Source organism: Podarcis cretensis (genome assembly GCF_951804945.1).
Source record: "Podarcis cretensis genome assembly, chromosome: 1".
NCBI lineage: Eukaryota > Metazoa > Chordata > Lepidosauria > Squamata > Lacertidae > Podarcis > Podarcis cretensis.
Genome location: NC_137170.1, coordinates 132,188,806 through 132,206,051, shown reverse-complemented (window position 1 = coordinate 132,206,051; position 17,246 = coordinate 132,188,806). Strand labels below are relative to the sequence as shown.

General features: G+C 43.2%; 1 protein-coding gene across 2 annotated transcripts in view; it reads right to left on the bottom strand.

Annotated features, from left to right (window-relative positions):
* PARD3B (par-3 family cell polarity regulator beta) overlaps nucleotides 1-17,246 on the bottom strand; it is a 652,714-nt gene that overhangs the window by 449,971 nt on the left and 185,497 nt on the right. For both annotated transcript variants that reach the window (XM_079976360.1, XM_079976361.1), the window contains exons 5-7: nucleotides 13,520-13,605; nucleotides 7,646-7,732; nucleotides 438-563 (exon numbers count right to left, since the gene is read on the bottom strand). In XM_079976360.1, the coding sequence (XP_079832486.1) occupies nucleotides 438-563; nucleotides 7,646-7,732; nucleotides 13,520-13,605 (299 nt within the window). The remainder of the gene's footprint in view (nucleotides 1-437; nucleotides 564-7,645; nucleotides 7,733-13,519; nucleotides 13,606-17,246) is intronic.

Here is a 17,246-nt window from a genome sequence, read left to right as displayed (position 1 = left end):
ACCTATTTATCTGCTTGCACTTTGACGTGCTTTTGAACTGCTAGGTTGGCAGGAGCAGGGACCGAGCAACGGGAGCTCACCTCATTGCGGGGATTCGAACCGCCGACCTTCTGATCGGCAAGTCCTAGGCTCTGTGGTTTAACCCACAGCACCACCCGTGTCCATTATGAGTCTCTTAGTTGGATTATTAAATAGCACTTTCCCAAGTGGCTAATAAAACATTCCACTTACAGTCAGTCTCTACAGCAACAGAAGATCAGATATTCTATCCCCAATGTGACGCTACTAGAATTTTATTTTATTTTATTCTACTTCATAAGCTTCCGAGGCAGAATTGTAGTATTTTAATCATAGCCAACATTGTAAAACTGACTGGATTGATGTGTGCTGCATAAATTCCTCAGGTTAACAGAATAAAACAATTCAGCAAAACTCACTGTGCAAAGGTTTTATCTGCAAGTTCTGTGTCGTTAATTTTCACAATACACTCATTTTCAAGTAAAAGTCCATCCCTCTTAGTTCGGCTGTTCTCCTCAATGCCACGGATATAAAGCCCTAGAATTCTGAAGGTAGGAATGCAAAGTAAGTTATTTGGAGTTACCTAAATTAGGTATTGAATTTTAAATTCCTGCTTGCAACTACTACCAGAAGGCATCTGGTTTGCCACTGGACGGAATACACACACACACACACACACACACACACACACCACAGTAATGGGGAAGAAACAGGTACATCAGGAAAAACAGACATTTCCAAATGTCAGTAAATTAGTATAGCTTACCTTTCTCATCATTTACCGTATTTTTCACTCTATAGGACGCACCCGACCATAGGACGCACCTTGTTTTAGAGGGGGAGAAGAAGAAGAAAAAAAATCTCCCCCTCTCTGCTCAGCACCCCTTCAGCGAAGCGGCAGGAGAAACGGAGCCCCTTCCATTTCTCCTCCGGCTTCGCTGAAGGGGCACTGCGCAGCTCTCCCTCTCCCACATTGCCTATGCTTTAAGTGATGGCAACCTGAAGCCTCCGGAGCGCAGCGGGAGTTTCCACCGTGCTTCAGAGGCTTCAGGCGGCTTCAGAGAAAGCAACGCGAAGCCTCCGGAGCGTGGAGGGAACTCTCCCTCTGTGCTTCGGAGGCTTTGCATTGCTATCACTGAAGCCAAGGAGCCTGCATTCACTCCATAGGATGCACACACATTTCCCCTTATTTTTTGGAGGGGAGAAAGTGTGTCCTATGAAAGGATTTGCTGAAATATCTAATTGAACTAATACAAAAATGGGAGGTGTGAGGAGGTCAAGGAAGAAAGCGAATGAAAGCAAGCGATGTAAAGGCTTGACTTGTTGTTGTTTTTCTTTGTTTTTTTCTGTTTTTGGATGATGTTTGTTTTTTATGTATTGTTCTTTTTTTCTTTTTTGATTGTTCTGTTTTGATTTATACTTTCTTTTTTTTCCTGTAACCTTTTAAAAAAAATTCCTAATAAAAATTTATTCAAAAAAAGAAAGAAAGAAAGTGCGTCCTATAGAGCGAAAAATACGGTACTTCATTTCAATTCATTTATGAATCACTTCGCATAAAACATCTCATTTGATAATGTTGATTGTTAATACTTGTCTATTCTACATTTATACTCCAATTCTGAATATTTAAGGAATTGTTTCAAATGAATTGTTTGTGTTTATTTTTTGAGTAAGAATGTCTGCTGTACTTATCTATTCTGTATTTATACTCTGATTCCAAATTCTTTCAAGATAATTTTCAAATGAATTTTTGTGTGGTTATCACCAGGAAGTTCCACTTCAATGCAGTATAAGACATCAAAAGTAAACTTAATCATGGTTTGAATAAAACAAAATAACAGAAGCAAGGATATTTTCAAAACTACATGTTATACAGACCCTACTGTAGCCAACATAATAACCCTACAGTTTTATATGATAGCCTCTGGTCTTAAATACTTATTTGAGATGTGGAATAGAGACATGTGGTTTGAGTTAAGTGTTTTCTGGCAACATAAACCCATTACTTCCTTGTTTTTATTATGTAGTGTCTCAACATTAACATAGTTTTATTGTGTTTTTAAATTTTTAATTTCCTCTCTTTTATTGTGTAGCATTTATATATGTATAAACATATATAATTTAAATTATTTCAATTGAGTGGAAAGACAGAAGTAGGATGCTGTTTGAGCACCAACACCTAACTTAAAGAATTTAAAAGTTGACACAAACTATTAAACAACTATATTTATCAGTAATAATTGGCGGTGTGTGTGTGTGTCAAAAAACCTCTTAGTATTAGTATAAATAATTCCCCAACATACTTCTCAGTATTAAAAGTAAGGAGCTCAAAAAACTTTAATAACCTCTCTTGTCCAATTTGAACTCTATTCGCAGCCAAATAACGTATACAATTCGCAACTTGTAAATACACTCAATTTGTTTCAAATACAAATGTTCCGCAAAAACAGTAGCAAATTCAGCTGAATGTCACCAAAATCTTTCATTCAAGACAGTTATGCAAACATTCTGCTTGCGTTTCAAAGAAGCAACTTTGCCAAGTCAAGTCTCACAACATTTGTTAACAAAAATATTAAAGAACAGATAAATTAATCCAGAGTAGGCTTTTTCGGAAGGAACGCGGGTGACGCTGGGGTCTAAACCACAGAGCCTAGGGCTTGCTGATCGGAAGGTCAGCGGTTCGAATCCCCACAACGGAGTGAACTCCCTGTGACGTTAACATATATGAGAGAGTGCTGGAGGGGAAATAGTTAACTAGGTTGCAAAGACAGGACCCGGGGGGGGGTGGAGTCAGTGGGTTTATAAAATCAAATCGGGGAAGAGTTCGTTGGGAGTTGTGGGTGGGTAGTTGGTTGGATTTTGTGGGTTGGCTGGTTGGGAAAGGCAGTTGGTAATAGAGATACAGTTAGGGCAGTTGGTTCTTGAGTGTGGGGTGGTAGAATAATAATAATAATGATAATGATAATGATAATGATAATGATAATGATAATGATAATGATAATGATAATGATAATGATGATGATGATAATAATAATAATAATAATAATAATAATAATAATTTATTATTTGTACACCGCCCATCTGGCTGGGTTTCCCTAGCCACTCTGGGCGGCTTCCATAGAAACCAAAAATACACTAAAATATCACAGATTAAAAACTTCCCTGAACAGGGCTGCCTTAAGATGTCTCCTGAATGTCAGGTAGTTGTTTATCGCTTTGACATCTGCTGGAAGGGCGTTCCACAGGGCGGGCGCCACGACCGAGAAGGCCCTCTGCCTGGTTCCCTGTAGCTTTGCTTCTCGCAATGAGGGAACCTCCAGAAGGCCCTCGGCGCTGGACCTCAGCGTCCGGACAGAATGATGGGGGTGGAGACGCTCCTTCAGGTATACTGGGCCGAGGCCGTTTAGGGCTTTAAAGGTCAACACCAGCACTTTGAATTGTGCTCGGAAACGTACTGGGAGCCAGTGTAGGTCTTTCAAGACCGGTGTTATGTGGTCTCAGCGGCCGTCCCCAGTCACCAGTTTAGCTGCCGCATTCTGGATTAGTTGTAGTTTCCGAGTCACCTTCAAAGGTAGCCCCACGTAGAGCGCATTGCAGTAGTCCAAGCGGGAGATAACTAGAGCATGCACCACTCTGGCGAGACAGTCCGCGGGCAGGTAGGGTCTCAGCCTGCGTACCAGGTGGAGTTGGTAGACAGCTGCCCTGGATACAGAATTGACCTGCGCCTCCATGGACAGCTGTGAGTCCAAAATGACTCCCAGACTGCGCCCCTGGTTCTTCAGGGGCACAGTTACCCTATTCAGGACCAGGGAGTCCTCCACACCCACCTGCCACATCCCCCCAAAACTACTTCTGTCTTGTCAGGATTCAACCTCATCCGCCATCCATCCTCCAACCGCCTCCAGACACTCACACAGGACCTGCACCGCCTTCACTGGTTCTGATTTGAAAGAGAGGTAGAGCTGGGTATCATCTGCATATTGATGAACACCCAACCCAAACCCCCTCATGATCTCTCCCAGCGGCTGCATGTAGATGTTAAAAAGCATGGCGGAGAGGATGGAACCCTGAGGCACTCCACAAGTGAGAGCGCAGAGGTCTGAACACTCATCCCCTACCACCGCTTTCTGAACATGGCCCAGGAGGAAGGAGCGGAACCACTGTATAACAGTGCCCCCAGCTCCCAGCCCCTCTAGACGGTCCAGAAGGATGTTATGGTTGATTGTATCAAAGGCCGCTGAGAGATCCAGCAGAACTAGGAAACAACTAGAAGAGAAGAGATAGAGAGAGGGAAATAAGACTAAGAAAGTAAAGAGCAACAACGTTTGGAATGCTGTAAAAGTTTTGTTTGTGTCTGAAATAAAATACACTCTTCTTTATTAATTGAAAAGCTGACTGAGACTGAAGCGATTTTACCAGGGAGGACCTGGTTGGTGGCAGCGGATTAGTGGTGTACGGGTCAATAGTCCGTGAGACGACCGGGGGCTTCATACGAACGCCACAATCCCATTGCTTGGTCCCTGCTCCTGCCAACCTAGCAGTTCAAAAGCACTTCAAAGTGCAAGTAGCTAAATAGGTACCGCTCCGGAGGGAAGGTAAATGGTGTTTCCATGCGCTGCTCTGGTTTTGCCAGAAGCGGCTTAGTCATGCTGGCCACATGACCCAGAAAAACTGTCTGTGGACAAACGTCGGCTCCCTCGGCCAGTAGCGTGAGATGAGCGCCGCAACCCCAGAGTCGTTCATGACTGGACTTAACTGTCTGGGTTCCTTTTAGGGGTTTTGGACAATTATTTAAGAGACATCCTTGTTTGAAGAGGTAACTGATCAAACATTGTTGTATTCAACATAGCGTTGTAAATCCATGCACAACAGGACTTCCATCATTTTAACATGATTAATATTAATATTAATAATTTAATTATGTCCACCCTGCCCATCTAACTGCGTTGCCACAGCCACTCAGAGTGCCTTACAACATATATAAAAACATAAGAGAACACCACACATTAAAAAGCATTATGCACCCTCTAAATTTGTTATGAGGGTCCCCCAACTCTCTGGAGCAGATTTACAGGTGACACAGGACACCTGCGGAGGGGAAAGTCCTTTGCGTACCAGCAAGTTGTATTCAGATATAACATTATGTATGAATGTTTTGTTCCTACCTCCTTTCAAGTGGGGAACCAAACCATGAGAACTGCTTCACATGTAATGCTAAGCCATCCAACTGTTTTTTCCTTACTTTAGGAAGGGAGGATGTGGGAATGCTTAGTCCATGTGTAGGCAAACTAAGGCCCGGGGGCCAGATCCAGCCCAATCGCCTTCTCAATCCAGCCCGTGGACGGTCTGGAAATCAGCGTGTTTTATATGAGTAGAATGTGTCCTTTTATTTAAAATACACCTCTGGGTTATTTGTGGGGCATAGGAATTCTTTCAACCCCCCCCCCCAAAAAAAAATATATAGTCTGGCCCCCCACAAGGTCTGAGGGACAGTGGACCGGCCCCCTGCTGAAAAAGTTTGCTGACCCATGGCTTAGTCTGTTTGCACAAGCATATAGCTTGTGGACAGACTAAGTTCCTCACCATGGTATATCACAGGCATTGCATCTGAATGCAAGCATCCAAGGAGTGTGTAAGAAGGGAGATTATTCATCGGGACATTGTTGTTTTAAAAAAGTGTCAACTTTCACTTGCAAATATCACAATACTTAATGGAAGCCCTTCCTGTGTCGATTTAAATGAGCCACTCTCTGAATTTATTTATATTTAAGGCAGAAAGGAGACTGAAGTATCACTTGTCAGGGCTGGAGTCAGAGGCAGGTCAGCAAGAAAGGAAGCAGATCTCTGTTGTCAGTGAAGTTAACTCTTTATTCAAGGAAACAGAATACAACTCAACAGCCCTTCTCAGTAGGTCGTGCCGCTATGGAGCAGTTGCCAGGACTGCCTTCCAAACCTCTCTAAGGCTTCTCGTCTCCCGGATATTTCCCAAGCAGTCTCAAACTGCGTCTGCGCACCTCTGACTTCTTTTCAATACTCTGTGAGTTCTTGCAGGGGGAGGAGAGCTTGCCGCAGCAAGAGATGCTTCAGACTCAGAGTCTCTGAACTGCTCCCTGTCCCAGGCTCTTCCTGCTCACTGAACCCTGTTGCCCTTTCAGTATGTGGGACCTGCTCCCAATCTTCACCCTCCGATCTCTCCTCAATGTCCCACCACTAATCAGAGCCTTCCTCCTCTGGGGGTTCCCTTTGGGGGGGGGTTCACTGGCTGGTGCCCCCCATCACTCCTCTTTGTCCAGCCAGTCCCTGACACCATTTGTCATCCACAAGACTGACAACTATACAAGAGTGGTCCCAACAAATTAATAGTAATAGTAGTAATAGCAATAATTTTTATGCCACCCATCTCACTGGGTTGCCCCAGCCATTATGGGCGGCTCCCAAGAAAAATTTAGTAAAAATGCTGCTTCCGAGTAACATTGTGCAAGTATTTTGCAGGTTTGCACACTCCTTCTTGCACTGCAAGAATGATTTTATCTAGTTAGCATTTGCAAAACAGTTTCAAAACTTCCGTTTCAAACTACCCGTGATGAGCGCTAGTACTGGGGCGTAATTCAACATGACAGCTAATGCTGTCAAAGGGAGGGAATTTACACAAGAGGGAAAGGAAGTATGCAAGACCATGGTTAAGAGATTAGGAAATGTTGTTTCTTAACAGACCAAATACATCATGAAAACCATACCCTGAAGTAAAAATGTTGATAAGTCTTAAACTGAGGTGCAAAGGTTTGAATCTCTTCGTTTAAGGCATGTGCGCAACAGCTGACCAGCATATTAAAATGATCAAAAATAGGATAATCAAGAAGAAGAAAAACATATGGTATTTTCTTTATATGACAAAATGTTCTGCAAGGGGGAACATAATTTAATTTAGATGCCATCAAGCTGGTTTCTATTTAAGGAGTAAGGAGCGCAGATATGAGAGACAGGTGGAATCCTGTTCTGGGCGCCACAATGTAAGAAGGATGTTGACAAGCTGGAATGTGTGGCAACGAGGGCAACCAAGATGACCAAGGTTCTGAAAACCAAGCCTTATGAGGAACAGTTGAGGGAACTGGATATGTTTAGTCTGGTAAAGAGGAAGCGGAGAGGAGATATGATAGCCATCTTCAAATACCTAAAGGGCTGTCAAACAGAGGATGGAGAAAGCTTGCTTTCTCCAGCTCCTGAGGAGGGTAGGACCCAAACTAATGGGTTCAAGTTCCAAGAAAGGAGATTCCTACTAAATACCTGGAAGAACTTTCTGACAGTAAGAGCTGTTAAACACTGGAACAGACTCTCTCTGGAGGTTGAGGACTCTTCTTCCTTGGAGGTTTTTAAGCAGAGGTGGATGGCTTAATGGTCTAGTTGAGATTCTTGCATTGTGGTGGGGTTGGACGACATGAGCCTCGGGAACCCTTCCATGATTCTATGAGAACCAAAAGGGACACAAACATCTTCTCCTGTTTCCCTACACCTTTGGGCCACTTCAGCGTATCGACAATCAACATGCTTATGCATAAGGTGTTTAGGACAAAACAATAACAACAACAACCGAGTTTGTTTTCATCAAAATGGCAATGCAAATTCTTACCTTCCGCTTAATGATGAAATATATGGTACCACATGGATCCCCAGCGGCCCGCCTTCCCCAGAAATCTCTACCGCTCTTGTGACACCACTAAGGAAGAGGAGGGGGAAACAGACATGGTTACATTCATCAAAAATCAGAGAGCAACAGTCTCTCTAGTAGGTCAGCCTACCACCAACCTTTCAATGTTGGTTCAATGCCAGGGCAAAGATGTTTTCATTTTCCTGGAAATTTAGGCAACATCCATGATTTGTGGGGGGTTTTTTTGTTTTTGTTTTTTTTGTATTGTTAAAACTGTTTTTTATAAGTTTGTGTGATTTTATCCTTGTTTCTTCTTCTTGCTCAGCCGTACATAGCTTTGAGGCTGTTGCTTTTAAAGTTAGAAGCTATACAGTAATGTATTAAGCCTAAACTTTAAAAGAGATCAAGACAAAAGCAGCTGTGAAAGGTCAACAAAAGTAGACACATATCTTCTCCTTTATTCTAGTATTGGTTCCGCAGTGTGGGGACTTTTGTTTTCATGGATTGTCTCCAGGAGAATAAAAACCCTGGACCCCATGTGTGCAATAATAATGGTGGCTAAAGACAGGGACGAGAAGGCTTTTTTTATACTTGTGCTACAACATCTGAAGTGGGCTCATGTGGAGGTAATACTTATCTGACAATGCCCCTTCTATACAGTCGTACCTTGGTTCTCGAATGCTTTGCAACTTGAACGTTTTGGCTCCTGAACGCAACAAACCCGGAATTGAGTGTTTTCCGGTTTGCGAACGTTTTTTGGAAACCCGAATGTCCGACGTGGCTTCCGCAGTTGAGTGCAGGAAGCTTCTGCAGCCAATCGGAAGCCGCGCCTCAGTTTTTGAACATTTCCAGAAGTCGAACCGACTTCTGGGACAGATTCCGTCCGAGAACCAAGGTGCGACTGTAATGAAGTTGGAATAACAACCTGCTTCTGAGCTTCACTTCCTAGACGTAGTGACTGGATCTCTTTCACAAACATACTCAGCTCAGTATGGGATGTCTCTCAAAACCGAAAGTTTACTTCAGCCTCTGTGTGATGTCTTGTTCTTGTCTGGACAACCATCTATTAGCGCACACTTGACCACAACAGCTCTTTCTTCCTGTTTTGTTCCCCGTTTCATTTCCTGCAGTGTTGTGGATTTAATCAGTGGATAATGTTCTGTGTTGATTGACACAATTTCCTGATTACCTTGTTATCACCTCCCCGGTGCTTTCATATGCCATGCTCAGGTGTCTGTCACTGCTAATCATTTTCTAAAATTTTATATGAGCCCCGCTGGGTTCAGGGTGTGAAATGAATCAACTGCATTAACTGAAAAGTTTTGTGGACATGGAAGTACACTTTTATTCATGACAGGTTATGGCAGGCATAGGCAAACTTGGCCCTCCAGATGTTTTGGGACTACAATTCCCATTATCCCTGACCACTGGTCCTCCTAGCTAGGGATGATGGGAGGGGTGATTTAATGCAACCCCCAAACACCCCTCCCCAGCAGTAGCCAAATTTAAATAAAAAAACTCTTCCTTAGGAGCCAAAATGTTTTTGCTTTGTTTTTAATTACGAGTAACTGCTATATAAGGGACACGGGTGGTGCTGTGGTCTAAACCACTGAGCCTCTTGGCCTTGCCGATCAGAAGGTCAGCGGTTCGAATCCCCGTGACGGGGTGAGCTCCCGTTGCTCAGTCCCTGCTCCTGCCAACCTAGCAGTTCGAAAGCACGTCAAAGGGCAAGTAGATCAATAGGTACCACTCCAGCGGGAAGGTAAACGGCGTTTCCGTGCGCTGCTCTGGTTCGCCAGAAGTGGCTTAGTCATGCTGGCCACATGACCCGGAAGCTGTACGCCGGCTCCCTCGGCCAATAAAGCGAGATGAGCACTGCAACCCCAGAGTCGTCCACGACTGGACCTAACGGTCAGGGGTCCCTTTTACCTTTACCTGCTATAGGGCCAGGGGGGAGGGGTGAAGCTGTGGAGGGTAGGATTACATGCAATTCCAGTCCTGATCGGGGCAGGGGAAGTGGGGGGCTTACTTTTGAGCAACACCAAAAAGAATATGTAGTTGCTCACTATATATAGTATTAAAAAACCCCGATATGTTTGACCCCAAAACAGCTGGAAAGGGGAAATGAACCAAACATGCTGAAAATAAAGTAAAATGTGAGCTTGTTATTGTTGCACTTACAGTTTATTAATGTAAGAAGTGTAGTTAGCCGCCCTGAGCCCGGTTTCGGCTGGGGAGGGCGGGATATAAATAAAATTTATTATTATTATTATTATTATTTCAACCAAACTGGTACCAAAGCTGGCCTAATACAACTCCGGCCGATCCAATGAAGCCTTTAAATGAGTAACCGATGCATGATGCAGTTTCAGAATGCCAAGTAATCAACTGTTAATAAACCAAGTATCTACTTTGTAATAGCCTCGGTTTAATTTTTCATTAACAGAGCTATTTTTATTATGGGGGGGGGACATGTTTCTGTGTGAGGCTTGCAAAAACATTTCTGTTTCTACATGTTGCACTAGGGGGTGAAATTACATGACTGGAGATACATTCCTAAACTACAGTATAATGCCTTGTTATTTTTAACCTCTTCCAATTAAGAGGTATTGGACAAGAAACATGAATGTAAGAAAGGGGGAAAGGGAAAAAAGAGAAAGAAAGAAAGAAAGAAAGAAAGAAAGAAAGAAAGAAAGAACATAAAAATTCTACGCAAGGGTGTGTGATTTTATTGAGCTTGCTATTAAAGCAATATTCTTATGCTACCACGTTTGTTTATTGTTAAATAAGAAAATGTACCGGTTTATGTAGACAGAGTTTTTGCTAACTGGTAATAAACAAAACACCTCTCTTTCTCTTCCCCCGCATAGTTCCCATCTTCCTATAAGCACACAAAGAAATATTCTCATGTGATTTTTTTTGGGGGGGGCGGGGATCACAGTTTTCCATTCTCTATTTTGAGAAAAAATGAAAAACGGTGTTTACTGTCTTCTTGATACACACAGAAATTTTAACAAGATAGACATGGGAAAGTATTAGGAGTAAGACATGCACGCCTATATTGAATTTAATTTTTTTAAATTGTTTTTTTTAAATTGTCTGAAATCTTGGTTAAAACAAACACACACACACTTTGGTTTAGGACTTCAATGACAACGTTTTGGAGGTCCCAGGTCGCAAGGTAGTTAGATTGGTCTCGACCAGAGCCGGGGCTTTTTCGGCTGTGGCCCCGATCTGGTGGAACGCTCTTTCACAAGAGACTAGGGCCCTGCGGGACTTGAAATCTTTCCGCAGGGCCTGCAAGACAGGGCTGTTCTGCCTGGCCTTTGGTTTGGACTCAGTCTGACCCCTTATGTTTCCCTCCCCTTATGGTTTTGATCTATGGGCTACTTTTAAAATGAGGCTGCATTTTAAATTGCATTTTAACCTGTATTTTAAATTGGGTCCCCCCCCATTATGTTTTTATTGTAATTTTACTGGTGTTAGCTGCCCTGAGCCCGGCTCTGGCCGGGGAGGGCAGGGTATAAATAAAATTTATTATTATTATTATTATTATTATTATTATTATTATTATTATTATTGCTAAATCTAGCTCAATTCAGTTACCAGGCACCTGCAGTTTTCAACACTGCCACTGAGACTTCCTTAAAACCACCTAGAATGCAAAAAATCGCAAGCAGTTCTGAATTTGAGAGTGTGCTCCTAGATTTGCTGTTTTTAGCCAGGTGCTCTCAACCACCTTGCCATTGTCACCACAAGCAGGTTTAAATATCAGATAGGAGAACAAGGCACCTTCTTACCAGAATATTTATATTTGGCAAATTTTTATCTGATTAGGAAACTCGTTGCTTCCTGCTCGTTAACTATCTGACCACAGAGATCCTTGAATTCAAAAAACGCCAGAACGAGTAACACAAATGTAACATAACTGAAGGTGGCAGCCATGTAGAAAAGTTACCACTAACATAATACGCCTGCTCCCCCACCGCCCAAATCTTACTATCACTTCCCCTGCGGTTCAAAGCCATCAGCGGGTCAGAGATCGGCTGCTCCATCTCCTCCATCTTTTTATCCGCCACCCACCAAAACTAACGCTCTCATTTGGACCATGCTGTTCTTAATTTGGTTTAGCTGAAGCAGAATGATATGATGATATATAGAAAGAGCAGAAGAAAGCATGGCGAAGAATGAGAACGGCAAATTAGGAAGCAGGGAGAGAGACTTGCAATTACATACATGCTGGTGAAATGTTATTTCATTACAATCAGGGTCGGCAGGAGAGGACATAGACATGGCCCACCCCACCCCACCCAAATACATACACCATAGCAGAATGACACTGTATTTCTGCAGGGCGAAGCTTATCTGCCTCCCCCCCCCAAAAAAAAAAAAAAAATTACAGTGGTAAGGTAAAGGTAAAGGGACCCCTGACCTTTAGGTCCAGTCATGGCTGACTCTGGAATTGCGGCGCTCATCTCGCTTTATTAGCCGAGGGAGCCGGCGTACAGCTTCCGGGTCATGTGTCCAGCATCACTAAGCTGCTTCTGGCGAACCAGAGCAGCGCACGGAAACGCCGTTTACCTTACCGCCGGAGCAGTACCTATTTATCTGCTTGCACTTTGATGTGCTTTTGAACTGCTAGGTTGGCAGGAACAGGGACCGAGCAACGGGAGCTCACCCCGTTGCGGGGATTCGAAACGCCAACCTTTTGATCAGCAAGTTCTAGGCTCTGTGGTTTAACCCACAGCGCCACCTGCGTCCCATATTTTACAGTGATACCTCGGGTTAAATACTTAATTCGTTCCGAATTAAATGAGTGGTGGCAGAGGGGGGCCCCATTAGCTAAAGTGGTGCTTCAGGTTAAGAACAGTTTCAGGTTAAGAACGGACCTCCCAAATGAATTAAGTGCATAACCAGAGGTACCACTGTATATCAGCTGCCATTTGAATTTTGCATGCATTTTGAACTCATGTCGCTTTTTCCGTTCTGGATTTCTAGCATGACCCAACGGTATGGGAGTTTCATGAGTATATCTCACAATGCCTTCTTCCATGTTTGAAATCAGTTACAGGGGGAGGTTTGTGAGTTACACAGGGGGTTACATGGCAATGAGGGAGTTAACCTTTTCTCCCCATCCCACAATGCAGTGTGTTCCAATTAAAAATGCCACCATGATTACTATTAGCCTGGGGTTGGCATATATCTCCCATGTCACTTCTAGTTTGGCCCCAGGTAATGTGACAATGGATGCAGGTGGCGCTGTGGGTTAAACCACAGAGCCTAGGACTTGCCGATCAGAAGGTCGGCGGTTTGAATCCCCGTGATGGGGTGAGCTCCCGTTGCTCAGTCCCTGCTCCTGCCAACCTAGTAGTTCGAAAGCATGTCAAAGTGCAAGTAGATAAATAGGTACCGCTCCGGCAAGAAGGTAAACAGCGTTTCCATGTGCTGCTCTGGTTTGCCAGAAGCGGCTTAGCCATGCAGGCCACATGACCCGGAAGCTGTACGCTGGCTCCCTCGACCAACAAAGCGAGATGAGTGCCGCAACCCCAGAGTCGGTCACGACTGGACCTAATGGTCAGGGTCCCTTTACCCCTTTACCTTTAATGTGACAATAAAGAGGCTTTCAAGCATCCTGAAATCTACCCAGTGTAAATATCTGCCATTTCTCTTCAACAAATTGATTTAAGGAACTATATTATTTGATCTACCATAGGCAGAATGCCACAAGCCATACATAAACACACAGATGCATACATCCAAAAGATGTATGAGGTTTGTCTTTTAAAAAAGTAAAAAAAAAAACAACAGATAAGGTACAATAAAGTAGAAATGAACTATAAATGTACTCATACATACTTGAAAATGAATTTTGTTTTCTGAGACGCCAGCACTTCACTGTGTGCAGCAAGATCCCAATCTTCTGAAGACGAGTGGGTCAAACCCTAAAGAGATTTTGAAAATGTGCATTTTAATGTTAAATGTGATGATTTGCATTTAGAGCAGTTGTTAATACTTATGAATTACACTCCAAACCAAAAACCAAACGTCTAGGAATTCCAGCCTTACTGTTCCCAACAACTGCTCCATACCTCTGCTGCAACAAGACTTGAAAAAGACATGATCTGATGTTGCTTTATTTCCACCATTTCATGAAGCAGTTAGAATGGTAAGGCTGGATAGAAAGGGGGTAAGCAACTGAGACACCTACTCACAAACCCCCACATGTGAGCAGAAAGTGGAAAGTAGAAAGAGCAGAATTTCCTTAGAGCAAATTCATTTTTTAAAAAAATACTGATAAATGTAGCTGAACATAGTGAGTGCAATGTAGACTCTCTCCAAGGGCCTCCAACCTAGTGGTGGAGAATCCTCTGGAAAAACAATCTCTCAAAGGACCTGTTTTCTTTTCTCTAGTGCTAATGCGCCCAGGAACCTCACCAAAATGCTGGAGAGGGTGCACCTCCACAGGCACATATCTCCACATGTGGTGGGAGTGCCCCAAAATCCAACTATTCTGGACAACAGCTACACGAGAAATATGCAAAATAACTAAGCAAGTATTAGACATCACCCCAGAATTGGCCCTACTAAACATCTTCCAAGACAACAATGCCCATTTACACCACAAAGAACTCATAACCCACCTACTTTCAGCAGCCAGAAACACCATAACCAGACACTGGAGAGACCTGTCAGGAGTAAGCATGGACCAGTGGTACCAAATAGTATGGGAAACAGCCCTACTAGAAAAATTAACCAATAAACTGAAACTGAAACAGGGACAAACAGAAGAAGACAGCTTTATGGCTCCCCTTTATCACATACACAGCCCAACAAGACAATGACAACAATCCACCAACAGCGTACAAATCAATATGGCCAACCTGGTCCAAAACACCCACCCACCCCACTCACACATGAAAACAAAGATCACCACAGCCAACCACAAACAAACAACCACACCCTAGGCCAACCCCAACCTCTCTCAGCACCAAAGGAACACAAGTGAACAGCAGAGAACCTACACAAGCGACGCTGACACAAAACCCCACATATATTAAGTAAAATAGAAACATCGCCACCCAACCCCCACCCCCACTTATCTTTCCTCTTTCTCCCTTTTCTTCTCCCCCTAATGTCTCAACAAATGAAACGAATTTGTAAAAATGTTACATGGAAAATATACGAGAGACATTACATATACTTCTGTAAAACAAGAAAATCTTTAATAAAAAAAATTAAAGCAGGATCAAAGGACCTGTTGATGGCATTTCACCATTGTACTGTGGAGAGTGTATCAACTTATGGTCTGTGTGTGTGGTTTGGGAGCTCCACGGCCAGGGAAAAATCAACGCTGTCCAGGGTTGTAAAAACTGCAGAGAGAATAATTGGGTGCACTCTTCCCACCTTAGATCAAATCTATGCTTCCAGGTGCCATAAGAATGCTGCAGAGATAGCACAGGATAGTGCGCACCCCGGAAATGATCTCTTTCAGCTTCTGCCTTCTCGAAGAAGGTATGGGGTTATAAAGACTAGGACTAGCCGCCTGAGAAACAGTTTCTACCCAAATGCGATTCTGGTTTTAAACACAGTATAAGGAGTCTCTGTAGGAGTATATTGTATTTTAAAATGGGGTTTCAGAGTTTTTAGGGGGTTTTGAATGTCTTATGTAGATTTTTCAATTTCATTGTTCTGTATGGGACAATGACAATAAAGATATCGTATTGTATCATATTGAGGAGAAAGGAGGGCAGGGAGATTATTGGCTATTTCCTTTCCTCCATGAAACCTCTCAGTTGCTCTGGAGGGTACCCCAATCTTCAGAGGGTCCCCCAGAGCAGATTTTCAGAGAGTTGCAGGAGGGGATTTGCAAAACTACCACCTTCCCATTTCCTTGTGAGCAGAACTCCACTTCTGAGAAATCTGGATCCAAACCCTTGTTTTTTATATATACGTGTGTGTGTGTGTGTGTGTGTGTGTGTGTGTGTGTGTGTGTATTCTTTCATCCTGAAAGGAAAATAGGAAGGATGTCCATGGGTGAACTCCATATCTGTCAAAATGAGTGTAGGGAGGTCAGGCATGGGTCCTTGCTGGTCAGAAGGATTAATGAGGAAAATCTAGGGAAATTATGCTTAACAACCCACGTTGTTTAAATGGAAACATTATCAGGACGAGCATGACTCTAAACCAGGCATAGGCAAACTCTGGCCCTCCAGATGTTTGGGACTACAATTCCCATCATCCCTGACCACTGGTTCTGTTAGCTAGGGATGATGGGAATTGTAGTTCCAAACATCTGGAGGACAGGAGTTTGCCTATGCCTGATCTAAACGTATTTTGACATGGCATCGCTTTCATAAAATGGACAACACTAACTTATTGGGATAGAATTAGCAGTATATTGACTCTTCATCGCTTTTTTTATATTTGGGTGGAACAGACCCTCCCCCTCCCTGTATCAGGAACTGAAACTGAATCTGAATGTCACCATCTAGTTCAAGCCACTTTATATAAGAAAATAATTGTGGCTGAAAATGTCAAGATTAATTAGTGAAGTCCTGTTTCATCCAGAGTATCAACACTGATACCGAGCGATCTAATTTCAGCTATAAATGATGTAATGTGAACTAATAACACAGAAAAACAACAGTTGAACAAATGACTTTTTTTTTTCTCACAAGGGATTTCAGGATAGCAGAACACCTTGAGATGAGCCCATTCACCTTATCTATATACTAATACCAAGTCAAGTCCTACACTGTGCTTGCCCTTATCCACCTAAAACACTATATATGCATCCTCTGGAGTTTCAAAATTCTTTGAAATTTTGCAAACCTTTGATACTGAAAAAGCCCTGGAATTCTACAGCTAGTTCAGAGCACAGCTGAAAGACTTTTGACTGGGACCAATCAGCAGAATCAAATATCTTCACTGAATCCTGGCCGGTTTCAAGGACAGTCTGAAGCGCTAGTGCTTACTTTTAAAACCCTATACTGTTTGGAATCAGGCATACATGAAGGAATGCCAAGCATAACCACATCAACCTGCTTGCCTGCTAGTACAATAGCCGCCACAGACCTTTCTTCCGGAGCACCCATCTTTAGAAATTACTGTATTGGCCCGAATATAAGCCCCATCCCCCCCCGCCCCCCAGATTCCGATCGTGAAAAGTTAGTGTGGCTTATATTCAGGGCCAGATTTAGGTTTGATGAAACCCTAAGCTACTGAAGGTAAGGGGGCCCTTTAAATGTCCAGCTCTCCTTTATCAACAACAAATTGTCACTGTTTTTTGTGTATGTGTTGAATATATGCTGTATGGTAATTTATGGACGTAATAGGTATCTAAAGCCATTTGCACATGTTCCCATGCAACCAGTACATGCAGAATGTAAAGGTAAAGGGACCCCTGACCATTAGGTCCAGTCATGGCCGACTCTGGGGTTGCGGCACTCATCTCGCTTTATTGGCCGAGGGAGCCGGCTTACAGCTTCCGGGTCATGTGGCCAGCATGACTAAGCCACTTCTGGTGAACCAGAGCAGCACTCGGAAACGCCGTTTACCTTCCCACCAGAGCGGTACCTATTTA